This window comes from Bufo gargarizans, chromosome 3 (genome assembly GCF_014858855.1).
Source record: "Bufo gargarizans isolate SCDJY-AF-19 chromosome 3, ASM1485885v1, whole genome shotgun sequence".
NCBI lineage: Eukaryota > Metazoa > Chordata > Amphibia > Anura > Bufonidae > Bufo > Bufo gargarizans.
Window position 1 is genome coordinate 84,225,477 of NC_058082.1, and position 20,926 is coordinate 84,246,402.

Sequence of the window (20,926 nt, forward strand, 5' to 3'; positions counted from 1 at the left end):
ATAAAAAAATTGTACAGAACGTTGTATAGTTCTCTATGTATAAAATGTAATATGGAAACATGGTTTGATAAGTTACAGGACCACTATTCCTGTTCAGCCTGGTCATGGGAACATTTTATAGCTTTCTGATTTTGCGCATATATAGCCAAATCATTTTCAGCCTCTCTGCTTGCAGTGAGGGAATGGAAATATTTCTCACTCCACAGGCTGAAAACCTTTCCTTATCATGTGCAATTTTAAAGGGAGTCTTTCACCTAAACTGACCATTATAGAACACTAACCCCATGATCTGCATTATAGTCGCCATATTGGAATGCTACTTACCGTATAACTGTCCGTAGCTTATTTTCACAAAAAAACACTTTGATTGAATATGTAAATTAGGTTCTGAAGGTGCCCAGGAGCGGCATGCAAGCTGCCAGTGCCCAGGCCCCTTGTCGCGTTTCATATGAAACCCCTGCCCTTTCACCCCTCTGGCCCGCCCTAGGTTCTTCAGAAATCCAGCGCCAGCGCTGTTCACAAGATTCGCCGCTCCTGCGCACTTCATTCCCCATTATGGGCAGAGGCATAAGAGCGTTCAATGCGCATGTGCCGGCCCGTACATCTAGCCGGCCTTGTGCCTCTGCCCATAATGGGGAATGAAGTGCGCAGGAGCGGCGAATCTTGTGAACAGCGCTGGCGCTGGATTTCTGAAGAACCTAGGGCGGTCCAGAGGGGTTTTATATGAAATGCGACGAGGGACCTGGGCACCTTCAAAACCTAATTTACATATTAAATAAAAAAGTGTTTTTAGTGAAAATAAGCGACGGACAGCTATACAGTAAGTAGCATTTAAATATGGGGACTATAATGCAGATCATAGGGTTAGTGTTCTATAATGGTCAGTTTAGGTGAAAGACTCCCTTTAAAATGTGCAAATGTTTTATTTTTTTATAGGCAACTGGCAAGCCCGTCCTCCCCGCCCAAGCAATCGCCACCATCGCTTATTGGTGGAGGAAGAGGCAACAATCAGTGATAACCAATATGGTTTGCATAAAAGCTTCCGCAAAGGACGCCGCTCCCCTTTCCTAGACCCTGAAGATCAAATCGGTTTAGGTATATTAAGTGAACCCCTTAGACAGTGGCAAAGTTGTTAAAAGCCGAGTGACAACCCCTGTGTGAGAAGTGATGGCAGCTGTATTGGTTGTCACCCACCTTACTTGAGGTATGACTGAAAAAAAAAAAAAAAACAGCTACACAAAAATTTTACACCTTGATATTAAAGTGACGGCTCGAAAGCTTAAATTTACGTGGCAGGCTGGGGTTACACGGCAACTTTGGCCACAACAAGCATCATGCCACTAAAGTTCGCAGTAGAGTAGTGCAGCCTCATATTATAGTATTGAATGGGGGGGTTGGGGTCGCAAGTAGCCATTGCCCCAGAATTACTGCCATTGCAGGCTCCATTGCTGCTCCATGATCTTTGGTTGTGCAACGCTTGTCACAACGTCCTCGTGTAGCCTCATGAACACAAACTCATTTTTTTATTTGTGTCCGATACGCATTTTTTGTGGATCGCGCACAGACCCATTCGTTTCTATGGGTCTGCAAAAAAGACAGACAGCATGTGGATGTCATCCGTGTACTCTCCGCATCCGTGTGTTTGTTAAGCAAATTATAGAACAGGGTTAGGCAACGGTTTGGCACTCCGGGTGTTGTGAGACTACAACTCCCAGCATGCATACTTCCTCTGCTCTTCTCAGAACTCTCATGGAAATGAATGGAGCATGCTGGGAATTGTAGTTTCATAACAGCTGGCGTGCTGTCCCCTGCCCGTACTGCAAACAAGAATAGTAATTTCTAGTGATGGGAGTGAGAAAAATGTGGATTGCATGTGCTGATCCATGGTTCGCCGCCCGAAATACAGACATGGTCGTGTGCATGAGGTCTTAGAAGTAAATGCGTCCTAATTCTCAGTACAGGAAAAAAAAAAAAGAAACCCCAGCAAACTCTGCATGAAGCAAATCCCCTCCTACGAGTAAGCTGTCTTCCAGGAATCTATGTCATTCCACTTTTACGGCCACATTCCTTCTTTTACTGAGCGCCGATTCTGCAGCTCCAGAGATGTGCGCTCTCCAGCTGACTGTAAATCAAAACCATCCACATTTTATTCATCTCGGCTTCAACAGATGTTTGAGGTTACTGCCAAATCCTAAACCTGCAATAAGCCCCAGTACACAATGTCATGCCCCCCTGGATCGCTCCTTATAGTCAGCGGGTGGAACTTATCACGAGGGGAATATTTAGAAGTCAGTTTTTAGTTTTTTTTGTCTGCGTTGGCGCACGTTGTTTAATTGGGCGCATCTTTAAACCAAATACTTTTATCTAGTGATGCTACTCCAGTTTTACTACACCCCCCCCCTTCCCCCACTGGAGTGAGTTTGTGATCATTTTTGGCAACTTTTCACACAAAAAAAAGTTGGAGTGCTAACTGGGGAGTGAAACGAATTAAGGGCTCATTCAGACGACTGCGCCGTGTTTTGCGGTCTGCAAATTTCGGATCCTCAAAACACAGATGCCGCCTGTGTGCATTCCGCAATTTGCGAAACGGGCAGCCCTTTATAGAAATGCCTATTCTTGTCCGTAAAGCGGAAAAGAATAGGGCATGTTCCATCTATCTTTTTTGCGGGGCCACAGAAAGGAGTAATGGATGCGGACAGCACAAGGTGTGCTGTCTGCATCTTTTGCGCCCCACTGAAATGAATGGGTCTGCACCCATTCCGCAAAATTACGGAACGGATGCGGACCCATTCATACGGTCGTGTGAATGAGCCCTAGCATAGCTAATAGGGATGAGCGAATCGACTTCCGAAGTCGATTCGCATACAACTTTGTTCCAATACCATATGGAGCAGGAGCTCCGTACAGTATTAGAATGTATTGGTTCCAATGAGCCGAAGTTATTGCCTTGGAACCGAATCTGGTTCGGACTTGGAAAAAAAAAAATACCGTCATGTGCATGAGCCCTAACCGTCACAGCTTCTTACAGTAGACCTGGCTGGTGTCAGTTCAAGGATAGAACTGCACATGTGTGACCACCTCAGTATGCGGGCATGTTCATTACTATTCAAATTAAACACCAGGGGCGCCGTTATCATGAAGTAAGGACACGATCTCACACTTTGAGATTTACAAAAGTAACTAGTTTTTCATGATTAATTATATTAAAATAACATTTAAAGGTTCAAATAAGACCCAGTAGCTTCATATTTCCTCAATTTTCATGAAGACAATCCCTTCTCTCAAAATAGTCACCCCAGAAACCAACGGTGCGCTCGGAGGCCATGGCAGTGAGCTGCCGTTTGGTCTGACCACACATGTCCCCCTGTAGCAGCCATTGCTCTGGAAATGTCCTTTCCATTCATGAATGTCTGTCTCTTTGATGGGTAACTGGTACCAGTTCCTTCACCCCCGGTGGGGTGTTTATACATATGTACTATAATTCACACCACATTTACTAGTCCGTAAGAACCACTATACCTTTGATAGCTCCTTGCCTGGGCCACACAGCCTGCAGGGTCGACAGATCCCGGTGTTATCAAAGTACTCCTGCTCCTTGCAGTCCCCAACTTCACAAAGTGCTCTGCTAACCTAACAAAAAAAAAAAAGAGAGAAAAAAAACCCATCATTGATGCTCTAGGAAAATTTGCTACTTGGAAATACCATATTCAAAATGATGCATTCATGCATGGCATCCCAGTTCATTAGAGGCTGATGCCAACATGTAGCAACTACTGCAATGATCTGCACAGAAAAAGTAAAATAAGCAATTATTCTTGTTTGTTCATATTTGGATCACCGATGAGAAGAACATAAAAAAGACATGTATATTTTTTAAAGATGCACTGGAGCAATAAAAAGTAAGCAACTGTAGTCTTGATTAAAGAAATCCTACCGCTTTGTGTCTACAGCTATAATGCTATCTATCTTTGTGTCTCCATGACTACAGACTACATGACTACAAAGTTTTCATCCAGGAGTCACACAGTGAATGGCCACTTTACTACAGACACACATCTAGTAGTGCGTTACACCTCCCTTGTCCTTTAGAACCGCAGCAATTCATCGATCTGCAGGAGAGGATAGCTTCTCGCACATACCACATATTAAATGGAGGTACTCACATGCCTCTTCCCGGTGATGCTCTATAGCAGTTTTTGTCATACCCCTGCATACCCCAGGGGGTACATGCCACAGGGTGAGACTGCACTAGCATCCAGCAATATCTAATTGTTGGTTGCTAGGGCACTGACATAGGGCCGCTCCCCATTTAACTTTAAACATACTGCAGCGAGGCAGGGAGCCAATGTCTTCCTGCCCCGCTTTTCTCTTCATAGGCCACTAGGACTTTAGTCTTTGAGAGGACAGCACAGTTGGTGTGACGAAGTCATCAGGACCGTCCGAAACAGGGCACAGGCAGCTCAGGACACAGGGTGGAACAGTGGCATAGGAATGGGTGTACAGTATTTAATTTTGATAATTTCCTTTGCCACTTTGAGGAGCCATACTATTGGGCCACTACAGGGGGTCATTACAACTACTGGGGGCACTGTGGGTTTTTTATTGCTAATTGAGGGCACTATGAAGGAGTTATTACTACTTGGGGCACTATAGGGGGAATTATTACTGTGGGGGAATTATATGGGAAATTATTATTGCTGAGCACACTATGGAGGGCTCTACATCTAAAAGTTTATTTACAAGAAAAATATAGCAGAGCTGTAGAGAGTTCGGTGGCAGGAAACCAAAGTAGTAAATCTAGTGATTGCTGGATTTCTGATTGCCAAGAAACTTGGTTAATGCCTCATCTGAGAATGGACGTGTATCTACCATACTGCGTAACCTAATTACACAGCAAGGTTAAATAAAAACTCCAAAAAAAGTTACATTTAACTGGGGGAAGGACATGATCTTAAAGGGGTTTACTTAAAGGCGATTGCCACATGTATGGCTGCATTTTACTCATTTTGGGCTAAAAATATTTTTTTTTCAATTGGTCTTTATTAAAAATGTTCACCCATTTCTGAGATACAGAGGTTAGAAATCAGTCTATTTGCCAGCTATCACTTTCTGTTTTCTTTAAATCCTGTCATCGGATGGCTCATGTGCAGCACTTATCTCTCATCTCCTGACTTCATAAACACTAATTACAGCACCATTCTTATTAAACTGATAAGAATATGGCTTAAATAAGTGTTTATGAGGTCAAGAGATCAGAGATAGCAGCTACATATGAGCCATCTTCGGGATTCAAAGAAAATAGAAAGCAACAACTTGGAAACAGACTGATATTTAAAGGGACTCTGTCACCACTTTCTAACCCCCACTTTTTTAACTATCGTTTTATTCATGGTGCCCTTCTGATTACAGTTGTCATCTTATATGTTAGATCTGCGGTGCCGTTTAGGTAAAAAATCGATTTATATCACCTGTCAATCAGCTAGATAAGGTGCCCAGGGCGTTCCTCTCCTCTTGAATCTGCCGCCTGCCGCCGCCGCCGTTGGTGCCCAGCTCCTCCCCCGGTCTCGTCAGCGCTGCCTCAAACAACACAGATCCGCCTCCGGCTCTCCCTCAATGCCCCCTCCTTTTTTTCGGAAATCTCGCGTGTGCGCACAGGCCTGCGCCCGTGCGTACGCATCCTTTTCTCGCGCATGCGCATAACGCGAACTTAGAGCGATGATGCCGAAAGGATGCGTACGCACGGGCGAGATTTCCGAAAAAAAGGAGGGGGCATTGAGGGAGAGCCGGAGGCGGATCTGTGTTGTTTGAGGCAGCGCTGACGAGACCGGGGGAGGAGCTGGGCACCAACGGCGGCGGCGGCAGGCGGCAGATTCAAGAGGAGAGGAACGCCCTGGGCACCTTATCTAGCTGATTGACAGGTGATATAAATCGATTTTTTACCTAAACGGCACCGCAGATCTAACATATAAGATGACAACTGTAATCAGAAGGGCACCATGAATAAAACGATAGTTAAAAAAGTGGGGGTTAGAAAGTGGTGACAGAGTCCCTTTAACCCCTGTATCGCAGAAATGGTTAAATATAAATAGAAAAAAATATTTTTAGCCTAAAATTAATAATTAAAAATGCCCCTGAAAGATGTACATAGTTTTTTTCTGGACGAAAGCAGCCACGTTACTTTGATCAGGGACAGCCCCTTTAATATTTGAGGGGTGATCTGAAAATGTGTTCATCAGAACAAAGGATTGGGAATGGGACAATATTTCACTTTTTGTATATTTGCTAAATTTTGACCAAAAGTTTTTTGGGCTTTGGACGGGATAATTTATAATGGATTTATTTATGCCAGGAAAAGCCAATGTACAGCTATGGTGGGACTGACCTTTTAAAAGTAGTCTGTTTATATGTGGATTGATCCCTTCAAGGCATTCTCCAGTTCTCCATCAGTTTACATCCTAGATCAGTGATGGCGAACCTATGGCACGGGTGCCAGAGGCGGCACTCAGAGCCCTCTCTGTGGGCACCCGCACCCTGGAAAAAGTCTATGGTGTACCAATATGCCTTAGACTTCTCCTGTCAGTCATCAGCGCAGGGCGCACTATGAGCGGCACATGCAGCACATGGAATGTAGGCAGGGTATTGTAGATAAATGATAAAGTACATGGAAGATATTCTATATTGGACTGTATTATTCAAGGTAAATTGCTGTGTTGGCACTTTGCGATAAATAAGTGGGTTTATGTTGCAGTTTGGGCACTCGGTCTGTAAAAGGTTCACCATCACTGCCCTAGATCATTTTATATCCTGAGAAATAAGCCTAAGGGAAGGTGTTAAAAGCTCCCTCTGTGAATCATTAAGTCTGAAGCATTTACTTCTAACTTAGGCTACTTTCACACTAGCGTTCGGCTGTCCGCTCGTGAGCTCCGTTTGAAGGGGCTCACGAGCGGACCCGAACGCAGCCGTCCAGCCCTGATGCAGTCTGAATGGAGCGGATCCGCTCAGACTGCATCAGTCTGGCGGCGTTCAGCCTCCGCTCCGCTCTCCTCCGCACGGACAGGCGGACAGCTGAACGCTGCTTGCAGCGTTCGGGTGTCCGCCTGGCCGTGCGGATCCGTGCGGATCCGTCCAGACTTACAATGTAAGTCAATGGGGGCGGATCCGTTTGAAGATGCCACAATATGGCTCAATCTTCAGGCGGATCCGTCCCCCATTGACTTTACATTGAAAGTCTGGACGGATCCGTACGAGGCTATTTTCACACTTAGCTGTTTTTATGCTAAAATAATGCAGACGGATCCGTACTGAACGGAGCCTCCGTCTGCATTATTATGATCGGATCCGTTCAGAACGGATCCGATCGAACGCTAGTGTGAAAGTAGCCTTAACTGATGTCAGACTGTACATCTAGATGTCGTAGATGGTGGAAAATCATCTTCAGTTCCAATCATGGCTGGATAAACCAATAGCTGTACAGGATGCAGAGTCGTTCATAGATTGCACAGAAGGATAGCAAAAAGTTAATGGTTAGAGCACGTGTACAGGGTAGATGTCCGTCATGGACGGATCCGTTCAGATAATACAACTGTCTGCATCAGTTTAGAACGGATCCGTTTGTATTATCTTTAACATAGCCAAGACGGATCCGTCATGAACTCCACTGAAAGTCAATGGAGGACGGATCAGTTTTCTATTGTGTCAGTGAAAACGGATCCGTCCCCATTGACTTACATTGTGTGTCAGGACGGATCCGTTTGGCTCAGTTTCATCAGACGGACACCAAAACACTGCAAGCAGCCTCCAGAGCGGAATGGAGACGAAACTGATGCAAACTGAGCGGATCCTTTTCCATTCAGAATGCATTAGAAGGCAAACTGATCTGTTTTGGACCGCGTGTGAGAACCCTGAACGGATCTCACAAACGGAAAGCCAAAACGCCAGTGTGAAAGTAGCCTAATCTGCAAGGCCATGTTCTGAGAGGGGAAGGTGATTCCAAACAATCCTCTTACAAAAGTCATCCTTATTTGGAGGTCATAAACAAGCCACAATCATATCAGTAAGATAAGGATTGAGCTTTAATGAGTGTTTATAATGTCAGAGATCAGAGATAAGGAGTCCGCCTGCTACTTAGATGACGGAAAGTCATTGATGTTAGAAAACTGGTGCAAATCCTTTTTTATGAAAGTGGTCATGTCGACGTACAATGGTGTTCAAAATGTTGGGTTTCTGTAGGGTTTCCAATTTGCCATTTTCTGTATAGATCTGGCATCCAGGATCATTACCCATACCCTGAAAGAAGAGATCTCATTACCCGGTAAATAGCCAGATATCTTCTACTCCAACACAACAGAATCTATTCAATGGCCCAAATTACAAGAAGGATATAATCTTCTGAGTACACATCAGGAAATTAATGCAACATACAGTATATTACAGCAGATGAGTCCGATATTTAGGTGGAGGGAGGATAATTCATGCAGCAGGACAGCCCCACAGAGAAGTGGCACACATGGTCAATGTCTACCTTACGCGCCCAGTAAGTAATCTGCTCAGAGCGAGCTCATTAACATATGGGCTGCAGATGTCAGCACGATCGCACATTTATTTAGAAGCAATTAATCTTCACGGACTTAAATGAATAATTGATTTTGGTGGATGAATTAGTGTTTATTAACGGAACTGTGCCAAACTATGCCAGCTGCAAGCGGGAGGGGAACCATTACATTGTGGCCGAGAGAGGAGCCAGAACATCAAATGCAAAAAGTCCGGTTTTACTTATCTAAAAATAGTAGATGCTGAATGTCCGCTGCTGGAGGCAAAACACAAAAAGGACTGCTTGATTGTAGAATTAATGGAAATCCATAAGAATCAACGCATATAAAGGCCCCATACACATTAGGCTGCTGTCAGACAAATTCTCAGTTTTAAGAGGAAGCAAGCAACATAGGGAGCTCCTGATCCTCCCTCAACATAAAGTGTCAGGTAAAAGAAGAGTTGGATGAGCCGAATTAAAAAAACTGGTGACCTTGTGGAAGGATCTCTGGCCCTAACCTCACCAGGAGTACCATAACCTGAACATATTTTAGCTTAAAGGGGTTGTCTCATCTCACAGATGTATGGCATACCACTAGCATATGCCATAAATGACAGATAGGAGCAGGTCCCAGAGGTGGGACCCACACCAATCTCCAGAACGGACCCCACCACTGTGAGAGTTCAGAAAATAGCCAAGAGTTGGCCTAGTTATTTTTGAAAGGTCTAAAGAGGTGAATGGAAAGGTGGTCATCAAATGTCTCCTCTCCTTGTAGAAACAGTCAGGTGTCACATAAGGACATTCATGTGTGCTCCTCTTGCGGCGATGCTGTTGTGACTACTGGGAGGAATTAAACACTAGGAACATGGCTACTGTTACTACTGAAAAAAAATCGGGTGGACAAAAACTATGATTACTGGGGAAGAGAAGTGACAATTATTATTACCTAAGGAAAAGCACTGAGGGATGACTGTTAATACAAATTGGAACTCTATTCTGACTACTGGGGAGCAAAATGTCAAGTGATGGGTTGAAAACCCCCTGATAAAAGTGGCCCCATGTCGTAGACGGGTCCAAATTGTCAGAAGGTGGGACAACAGAAGTAGACGGGACCAGCCATACATTATTGCAGGGAAATATACTGGCCCAAGTGAACCAAATCTCACAATGCAGCAGAAAATACTGCCCCATGCGCCACAGTATTCAACTGTATCGCTATCCTGAGGACATTGATACAATTGAATTCAGGAGGGCACATGTGGCTGCTGATCAGGTGCGTAAGAGAGAATCAGATCATTATGAACCTGGCTGGCGGCTGCAAGCAGGTGGCCCTCCTAGGCATTGGCCTACCCGGAAATGTCCCTGTAGGGTCTATGGCCAACCCTCCCCTGCTAACATCATGGAGAAGACTTGTGTGCGCATGCACGGCAGTCCTGACAATGTATTTCAATACAGCTCAGGGAATGGGGGGGCAGTAGGAAAATAGAAAATGGTGATCTGGACTCCATATCTGCAGTATTACTCATGTAAATGGTCCAAAATGGGGGTGACAGGAGTTAAAGAGTCCTCAAAACAAGTACGTGTCAAAGTAACTGTGCTGTAGGATAAATGTAAAAATACAGTATAAACCCATAATACTTGTGGCAGTCTAACAAAGGGAAAATAATCCACCACCCAACCGCAACTAACATGCAAGTCCTCTATTTGGTAGCTTCTCATTAACCACACATTTTTCTCCCTGTGTATGGTATCTGGATTCAGTTGAAGTAGAAAGACTTTGAAGTTGTTGGATGTGTTATGTAGAGACACCACAGCTATGCCGAGCGTGTTTGTACAAGACGGCATGTGATTATTCACTTCTGCTGATAAACAGGATTCTCTAATGAGACAGTATATACTGCAGGACGCAATCTGAGACCTCGAGGGATTTCCAGACGGTTCTAAAGTAGCAACCATCTTCCACATTACTTACCATGCATGTACAGTATAAGCCAAAGCATCTTTAGCAAAAATAGTCCTTTCGTCTGAGCTGCTGTACAGTCCATGTCTTTAGTCATCCCCTCAATCCTCGGGTACCTGAAAGGAACACAACACAAGCATGATCAGTCCTGAGTTTGGAGTCTGTGGAGCACGTTCACCATGCAGACACATATGTATAAGTGGACACAGGAATGGCAGATATGAATCTTTCCCTAGTATAGTATAGAAAGTATACATCAAAGACACAAATGTAACATCAAGAGAAACCACCTGCTAGTCATGATGAGTAACTGATATCTTAGGTTCTAGCAGTTTCCTGTCTTGCTGCCATCAGAAATTAGCGAGTGGGGTCTCATAGCTGTAACGGCTGAAAAGTCATAGGGCGAGATGTATCATCTCTCTGTCGACTTTTTAAACGGCACTGTGACTAAATGTAGTCACAAACGGCATTTGTATGCCTCCTTCACCACTTTCCAAAAAGGTGCGCGGTGACGGCAGGGTCAGCAGGCCCCCACATTTATCTTCTTTTACGCCAGATTTCTGGTGTAAACGAAGACTGAAATCTACGGCAGCTACGTGCACACACAAGCGTTTTTTTATTTTTTGCTACTGGAGTTTTTATTCTTCATTAGGTGGTGTTTTTGTCTTTTTATTTTTTTTGCTCCTTTTCAAATATGCGACATGCTGTACCTCTTGGCGTTTTCACATCACCTTCTTTATAGAGATAAAGCACAGCGCCATCAGGGGACTACAGACAAGATTGGACAATCTTGCCGTTGTCTGTGGTCCCCTGATGACGCCGCCTAGGCGGCGAAACATGTCGGGCTGACAGTAGCGTTCATCAACTGCTATTTTAATAGCACTGCACTCTATGCAATATAATCAACTGGGTATCTGGAACCCAGTTGTGAGATAAATGGTGGAGGTATAGATAGTGAGTCTAAGGCCTCATGCACACGACCGTTGTGTGCATCCGAGGCCGTTGTGCCGTTTTCCGTTTTTTTTCACGGACCCATTGACTTTCAATGGGTCCGTGGAAAAATCTGAAAATGCACCGTTTGGCAGCCGCATCCGTGATCCGTGTTTCCTGGCCGTGAAAAAAATATGACCTGTCCTATTTTTTTCACGGCCAACGGTTCACGGACCCATTCAAGTCAATGGGTCCGTTAAAAATCACGGATGCACACAAGATTGTCATCCGTGTCCGTGATCCGTGTCCGTTTTTTCCTATCATTTCAATGGCAAACTTGACTTAGATTTTTTTTTTCATTTTTCATGTCAGTGGATCCTCCAAAAAACAAGGAAACATAGAATGTGTCGGCAGATAAGAACCATTTGGCCCATCTAGTCTGCCCAATATACTGAATACTAGGAATAGCCCCTGGCCCTATCTTATATGAAGGATGGCCTTATGCCTATCCCATGCATGCTTAAACTCCTCCACTGTATTTGCAGCTACCACTTCTGCAGGAAGGCTATTCCATGCATCCACTACTCTCTCAGTAAAGTAATACTTCCTGATATTACTTTTAAACCTTTGCCCCTCTAATTTAAAAGGAAGACCCACGGACGAAAAAACGGTCACGAATCACGGACCCCGTTTTTGCGGACCTTAAAAAAAAAAACGGTCGTGTGCATGAGGCCTAATACTCAACAAATCTCCCATACAGTGAGGCTATTATTTAGTGCACCTCCTACATTACAGATCTACAGGATGCAGTTGCGAAACTGTTTTATTACACTCTATTAGGTATAATTGGTTTTAATATGAATAAAGTAGGTTTTTAGGGAAGGGTTCATTAGAGGGAGGCTGATAAATAATCAGGCTGAGTCCTGATTGTTGCTTGATTTTTTTTCTAGCAAAAACAGCACCACAGCTTGTGTCTGGTATTGCAATTGACTGGTGCTACGCTGCAATACTAGACACAGTCTACAGACAAGAGTTAGGTCTATTAGGACTTTCGATGTAAGTCAAGACGGATCCGTTTTGACTTAGATTTTTTTTAATGAATAATACAAATAGATCCGTTATGAACGGATACAAGCGTTTGCATTATCGGTGTTGATCCGTCTGTGCATATACAAGATGGATCCGCACCGAACGCCAGTCTGAAAGTAGCCTTAACACAAACGTTTTCTTTTTCCGTTTAAGTTCCGTTTTTTGCGTTCCGTATACGGGACCATTCCTTTCAATGGATCTACAAAAAAAACGGAAGGTACTCCGTATGCCTTTCATTTCCGTATTTCCGTTTCGTTCAAAGATAATACATGTCCTATTATTGTCCGCATAACAGACAAGGATAGTACTGTTCTATCAGGGGCCAGCTCTTCCGTTCCGCAAAAAACGGAATGCCCATGGACGTCATCCGTATTTTTTGTGCATCTGTTTTTTGCGGACCGCAAAATACTGAAAAAGCCATATGCTCATGTGCAAGAGGCCTTAGGGCTTGTTCACACGACCGTATGTATTTTGCGGCCCGCAAAAAACGGCTCCGCAAAAAATACGGATGACGTCCGTGTGCATTCCGTATTTTGCGTAACAGAACAGCTGGCCCCTAATAGAAAAGTACTATCCTTGTTCATAATGCGGATAATAATAGGACATGTTCTATTTTTTTGCAGAATGGAAATACGGACATATGGAAACGGAATGCACATGGAGTACCTTCTGGGTTTTTTGCGGACCCATTGAAATGAATGGTTCCATATATGGTCCGCAAAAAAAAACTGAACGGACACGGAAAGAAAATAAGTTTGTGTGCATGAGCCCTTATAGCGGGATATCACCCCCACAATAACCAAAAAAGTAGTACCATAGTAATGAAAGTAAAGAGAAGTGACAAAAAAACAAAAACAAAACACCAATACCAGGAGACCCACCATACCTGACGAATTCTGAGTGAAAGGTTTGTCACGAGTGGCAGGTTCCCTGGTGTTAGTGGTTTTTTTTTGCCACTTCTCTTTACTTTCATGACTAAAATGCTCCGTTTAGGTTATTGTGCAGTGGTATTATTCCATTAAGGCCTCTTGCACACGACCGCGTGTCCCCCGTGGCCATATTGCGGACCCGGCCGTGTATATTCCGCATCACGGAAGCGGACCCATTCACTTCAATGGGTCTGCAAATCCAGAGATGCGGAACGGAACCACGTAACGGAAGCACTACGGAGTGCTTCTGTAGTGTTCCGTTCCGCAAAAAGATAGAACTTGTTCTATCTTTTTGCGGAACGGACAGATCACAGACCCCCTTCAAATGAATGGGGTCGCGATCCGCATGCAGCTGGCTCACGGTCAGTGCCCATGCATTGCGGACCACAATTTGCGGTGCGCAGCACACGTTCCTGTGCAAGAGACTTTTATGGATTTTTGCCCTCCTACATGTTATGTCCACTGCTCTGTTTTTATTCTCTTATGATGTTTTTAATGACGAATTACTAAACTTATGTTTAGTTTTTTATTATTGGACTTATGGTCCTGCATCTTTTTCTTTTCTTGGTGTTGTCCGCTCAAGCTAGTACGGCTAAAATCTGATCTCCACGAAACGATGGATCTCGGCCTAATCATTAACATTCTGACAAATTCATAGCTCCGCCATCCATACCGTCCACATGGAAGGTAGTAATAACTGACCGATAAACATCACAGTCTAGGAGCGTGGCGTTGCGCTTGCTAAGTAAGAGTTTATGGTGCATTTAAATGTTCCTTGATCACATGGAGCAGTTTCATGCCACATAAACCATCCGGAGACTGCAGGAAATTAATTGAATTGTTTATTGTGAAACAATGGAGACTTTTTAAGTTCAGAGTTGTTCCGAGCAGCTTCTGGGAAGGCAAAAAGGAAAAAGAAAAGAAAAGAAAAAAAACCACAAAGTACAAACACTTTATTCTGGACGAGGTAAATGACCAGATGAGGTTTGTTTGTACTATTTTCTTGTAAGTGCAGCGATTTCCTTCCAGGAGAATTCTCTCACACATAAAAGGAGAAGTAGACTCGCATCTACATATTTAGATAATTGCAAGGTCAGAGCTGAAAAGACCCCGGGTTCAGACTGCTCGGCACGGTGTCAAGACCTGCAGCTGAAGGCGTTCTCCTGCTGCCGGATCTTGGATGGCTTCAGAATGATCACTTTCATCTCACTTCCCCAGGCTATCGCAACAACGGCCATTGACTCCGAGCCAGAAGGCTTGTTGGAGAACAGGTATTTCTTTTCAGCAGCTCCTCATCCCACAAGGCTAACAAGTCTACTAATAATTAGTGCGCTCCAATTATCTTCTGCCAGCCCCAAAATATTCCAAGTGGGAAATACCAAGTTTTTGTGATAGAAAAGGACAAAGCCATTTTTGGAGATAATCTTACAAATAAAGGTCTCCCGAAAATTGAGATTGAGTCAAACCCAGTGGCAAATTCAAAGGGATGACACGCAACATGTCGCACTCCTACTGAGCTTACAACTTTTTTGTTTTGTGTGACTGATGAGGTGTGTTTTTATACTTTTTATTCTTAGGTTGGATTCACACACAGCATATTGCTGCGTCTTTCGTGGCGTTTCAGATGGCATCCTTTACAGCAGGGGTGCACAACCTGCGGCCTGGGGGCCACTTTGCGGCCCTCGATACTATTCTGTGTGGCCCCCAACCATCTGGTAGCAGACATGTCTTGTGGCTGCTCACATGCATCTTTCCTGTATTCTCCCATTAGATGGAAGTACGGTACTAGAAGTGTAAATAGACATTTATGATATATACTGTATGTTCAATAAGCCATAAAAATAGTATTTCAAATGGTAATACCTCTAAGTTTTATTTTGGACCCTTGGAATTGGTTCAGTCTGACAATGTGGCCCCCGACCAGAAAAGGCTGTGCACCGCTGCTTTACGGCATTGTTTTAAAGGTATAAAATGGGGCAGCCAGATGCTACTTTAGTGATTATAGTAAAAGTGGCGTAGCAAATTTTGCTGTGTGTGCTGCAACACAATTTGCAACTTTTTAGCTTTCTCCGACACCCTCACCACTTTTCCAAAAATTGGGCAGAAGGAGACGGCCCATGATAGGAACCTCTGCAGCCTGACTCCGTTAACTTCTGCCCCATAAAACTGCCGCACATCACACCAGAAATCTACTCCAGTTTCTCGACAAAGTAGATTTTAGTTCTGGCGTATGGACAGCAGAAGGTGCGACAAATTTATTAAGAGGCGAGCGTCTCTTAATAAACTGGATCTTTAGTGGGGCTTTTACTATTGGCGCATTCAGACGACCGTAGTGTGTCACGGATACCGCAATTTGCGGACCGCACATGCAACCATAATAGAAAATGTCTATTCTTGTCGAGAATAAGACATGCTTTATCTTTTCTACGGAGCCACGGATGCGGAAAGCACACAGTGCGCTGTCCGTATCTTTTGCTGCCCCATAGAAATTAATGGGTCCGCACCCACTCCGCAAAATTGTAGAACGGATACGGACTCATTTATATGGCTGTCTGAATGAGCCCTAAGACTGGCATGTTAAACGCCAGAATTTAATAAATTAACTCCACTGAGTTATTATTATAATTTTTTGCACTTTTTGGTATTTTTATTTAATTTATTTTTTCCAGAATGTAGCATGACCTTATTTCTGGCGTTTTTCTTATAGGCCTCTCTATAGGACTTGAAAAACACGTTTAGGGTCCATTCACACGTCCGTTTTTTCTTTCCTGATCTGTTCCGTTTTTTGCGTAACAGATCAGGACCAGATCTGGACCCATTCATTTTCAATGGGTCCTGGAAAAAAAAAAAAAATCGGACAGCACAATGTGTGCTGTTCGTTTCCGTTGTTCCGTTCCGCATGTCCGTTTAAATATAAAACATGTCCTATTCTTTTCCGCAAAATTCGGATCCTGGCACAATCCAAAGTCAATGGATCCGCAAAAAACAGAAGACATTCAGATGTCATTCCGTATGTCATCCGTTTTATGCGGAATCCGTTCCTGGAAACACATAACAAATTTTTTATTTTATTTTATTTTTTAAATTTTTTTTTTAAGAAATCCAAACAACTTTATTTGATTATTGAACTTTATACATGTTTCCGTTTTTTGCGGATCCGCAAAAAACGGATGACATACGGAAACATTTTCAGGAACAACGGATCCGCAAAAAACGGACCAAAAATCGGGATATAGGAAAATACTGACGTGTGAATGTAGCCTTAAAATGATTTTTTTTTTTTTATCCACCCAAAAAAAAAATGCAAAAACGCCTTTAAAAACGCAAAAAATGCAAATTCTTGAATGCAAAACGGACAAGAACAGGACATGTTCTATCATTTGCGGGATGGACAATAAATGTGGACAGCACATGGATGACATCCGTGTCCAAATGTTTTAATTTTTTTTTTGCAGTCCCAGAAAAACTAATCCAAGTTTGAACCGCAAACAATGCAGATCAGACACAGACGTGTGCATGAGCCCTTATATTAACTTTCAACCCAACCACCAACACATGCAGTTGAAGTCCCATAATTGAACTACCCTAAATTGTTAATGGATTATTAGCCCAAAGTTAAGGCCTCTTGCACGCGGCCGTTGTGCGGTCCTTCCGTGCATTGGTGAGCAGGCCCCATCCGTGCGGCAAGTTGAATGGGTCCGTAATCTGTCTGCACCGTAAAAATATAGAACAAGTTCCATTCAAGTGAATGGATCCACATCCGTGATGCGGGAAGCACATGGCCGGTGCCCGCATATTGCAGACCCGCTCTTTGCAGGCCAGGGCCGTGTGCATGAGGCCTAAACCTGAACGTGAGTCTGCCTCCAAGTCATCAACTACCTCACCTGCCACCATCAATGACAAAATCTGCATTTACAAAGTATATACAGTATATATATATATATATATATATATATATATATATATATATATATATATATATATATATATTGGAAAAACAAAGTATGATTCAAGTAGTGAATTAGCACCATCAACATAATCACTATGGGTCTTAAGACTAGAAATTAAAAATATATATACATTTTTTATGGGTTTTAGGTTATAACCAAAATTCCAATGCAGTGATCTTAATGGGATTTTCAAGGCTACAGACGTTGATGACTAAGGGCTCATGCACACAGCAGTGGCCGTATTGTGGCCTCAAACAGCGGGCTTCCGTGGGTTTTCTCTTTGTGTCTCCGCACTGCAAAAAAAAAAAAATAGTGCATGCACTACTTTTTTGCGGTGCGGCCCGTCAAGTAAATGGGTCTGCGATCCGCATGCGGCGGCCCTATGGTCGGTGCTCATGCGGACTGCAATTTGTGGTTTGCAGCACGGGCCCGGAAGGCAAACTTTCATGTGCATGAGCCCTTATTCTCAGGATAGGTCATCAGTGGAGGACTGTTTTGGGTACTGAGAATGTGTACAGTGTACAGAACTTGAAGCAGCCGCACACTCCATGGTGGCCATGTCAGGTTACTGCCGCTCAGCTCCATTTCAAATTAATAGAAGCTGAGCTGCAGACTGCTGGTACTGGAAACAACACGGTGCATGGAGACATCTGCTTCCGCTCCATACACTGTATAGGTCCTGCAGCTGCGGCTGCCGTAAACCGCTGATCGCTGGGGGCAGGGCAGTCTTTAATGTGGGGCAAAAGGGGTAGCTGCCCTGGGCCCAGTTGCTCCTGGGGGGCCCAAGGCAGCTGCCTCTTGAGCTCTGCTGGCCAGTGGCATAGCGGGGGGGGGGGGGGGGGGGGAAGAGCAGCGGCAGGGCACAAGGAGATTAGCACTTCCGTTGTAGAAACACTGATCTACATAGTCATCTGTATTGCTGTCCTCAGGACAGCAATACAGATAGATGTGCTGCGGCGGGGCAGGGGAGGGAGAGGAGTCTCCCTTCCCCGTTCCTCTAATGGGCTGCAGGTACTAGGCTTGCGAGGCCGGTGCAGGCGGCACGATGACGCCATTGCACTGCCTGAGCCGTACAGCGCAGGACACAGGCCAGAAGAGGCCTACATCGCATTGCTGCCAGCCTGATGGAGGTAAGTATAAGTTGTTGTTTTTTATATGGTACTACTACTGGCACATTATTGGGGGGCATCTATGGGGGCACTTGTTACTGGCACATGATTGGGGGGCATCTATGGGGGTACTTGTTACTGGCACATGATTGGGGGCATCTATGGGGGCACAAAGAAGGAGAATTTTATATGGAGGGGCTCTATATAGGGGTATTTTATACTGGGGCACATTATGGTGGGTACTATGGGGAAGGGGAGAGAAGATTACTATGGGCTCATCTATGGGGGGCACTAAGAAGGGGTATTTTATACTGGTACATTATGGGGGGGGGGAAACTAGGAAGAAGGGAGGAAAGGAGCACTATGGGGCATTTACTGGGGGAACTATAAATGGGTATTTTATACTGGCACATTATGCGTGCACTATGGGGACATTAGCTCAACTGGGGCATTAAAAGGGGGTATTTTTTGCACATGCACATTATAAGGAGAATTATTACTACTGGGGGGAATTATGATGGGCTTCATTACTACTGGGGGGGTCTATGGGGAACATGATTACTAGTATGAGCACTATGGGAGCATTATTACTTCTGGGGCACAGTGGGGACATGTTGGGGGCCCTGTAGGAGCACTATTACTACCATGTGTGCTCTAGCAGAGAATTATTCCTATTAGTGGGACTTTTGGGAGCACTATTACTGTGGGGCACCTTGGCACAGTATCAGCTTACCACAATTATTTTTGGGGGACGTTGTTTACACTATTGGTGTCAGAGGCACTATGTGCTGGGTGCAGTTATTTTAGGGCAGTGTGTGCCAATAATTATTGAAGGGCACTATCTGCATGGTACTACTATTATGAGGGGGTTTATCTGTTTCTTCAGTATAGTATTGGGGATGGTAGGATGATTTGTCCAGAAGATGGGAGGATGATGGAAAAGTAGTAAACTAAGATTTTGTTTGTCAAACTGCAGAGAGAAGAAATGGCTGAAAAATGGTGTCTGGTCTGAAGGTCTGATAGGAGAAGATGAGGAAAGAGAACATCTACATCAAAGAGACGTCACTGGATGTAAGAGGTATGTGGCGCTGTATTACCCTGTATGTAGGGGTGTCAGAAGTTGCGCTTTTTTAATTTTTAGAAATAATGACACAGCCATTTTATTTGATACTTTTGTGCTGATTCTTTTTTTTTTCTCTATATTAAGGGACACTATAGTCACCAGAACCACAACAGCTAAACGTAGTAGTTCCGGTGTCTATAGCGCGTCTCTGCAAGCTTTGTAGTGTAAACGCTGCCTTTTCAGAAAAGTATTTACATTACTGCCAAGGAAAACCTCTAGTGGCCACTCATCATTATTAAAGTTTACTGCTCTACGGGGTGTATGGATTTTTGTGTGTGTTGTGGTGGAGGGCGCGATTGCATGCTAGGGTGTGGGAAGGCGGGATCCAGGGGGCCCAAGTAAAGTCTTGCCCAGGGTCCAATCAATATTAAAGACGGCCCTGGCTGGAGGTACAACATGTCGGATAGGTCATCAGGATGAGAGGTCATCAATATCTGTAGCCAGGACAATCCCTTTAACTTTCTAGAAAAGAGAAATTCTGAATCTGTAGCGCCTAATGGTATAATTACAATGTTTTGCCAAACTGGAAATCATAAATCATTTCCACAATTATTTCGTAGAAAAGCAATTAAACTCCGCTCATGTCTGTACATGTGTTAAACAGCAATACACACGGTAATCAGATGGCTGTTCTTACCTGCCATACCGACAAACAGTCTCACATTGTTCAATATGAAGATGTCACTACATTTCCATATAAAAGATTATCTCCCTCTTAACATAAAAAATAAATATGTGCCCATAAACATAAGAGCAGAAGTTGGTCGAAGCTGCCGATTTTGGGGCTTATCTTATGTGTATAGGGGTGTGCCTACTCTCCCCAGATCAAAATCAGACACCATATACTACATAGGAATCTAACAAAGGTAGAACTGGCCCTGTACCTCACATGGATCCAGAGCTTCTCCATTCATTGGTAACTAGATTTATTTCAAGCTGGCAGCTCAGGGGTGTGTCCTTTCAGAGGGGGCAGAGTCCTTTCTCAGGGGGCAGAGTCCTTTCTCAGGGGGCAGAGTCCTTTCTCAGGGGGCAGAGTCCTTTCTCAGGGGGCAGAGTCCTTTCTCAGGGGACATGCCCTATCATATGCAGCTCTCTTCCTGTAACTGTCACAGCTTCTAATACAGCTGTAGAGGTCGCACTTAGCGTTTCTGAGGAGTAATTTTAGCCAAGGAGGAGTATGCAATAAAGCGCAGGGTGGCTGTTTTTTTTTTTTTTTTTGGGCCGTTACTTTTTCTATCCATGCAGATGTATGATAGATTATCTTTTTTCTAGGCTAATTGTATTTTTGAGTGACACCATTTTAACC

General features: G+C 44.0%; 1 protein-coding gene across 1 annotated transcript in view; it reads right to left on the bottom strand.

Annotated features, from left to right (window-relative positions):
• Nucleotides 1-20,926, bottom strand: part of TNFRSF19 (TNF receptor superfamily member 19) — a 70,752-nt gene that overhangs the window by 41,589 nt on the left and 8,237 nt on the right. Inside the window, exons 2-3 of the mRNA XM_044285684.1 lie at nucleotides 10,503-10,606; nucleotides 3,520-3,630 (exon numbers count right to left, since the gene is read on the bottom strand). Coding sequence (XP_044141619.1) covers nucleotides 3,520-3,630; nucleotides 10,503-10,505 — 114 coding nt within the window. The 5' untranslated portion in view covers nucleotides 10,506-10,606. The remainder of the gene's footprint in view (nucleotides 1-3,519; nucleotides 3,631-10,502; nucleotides 10,607-20,926) is intronic.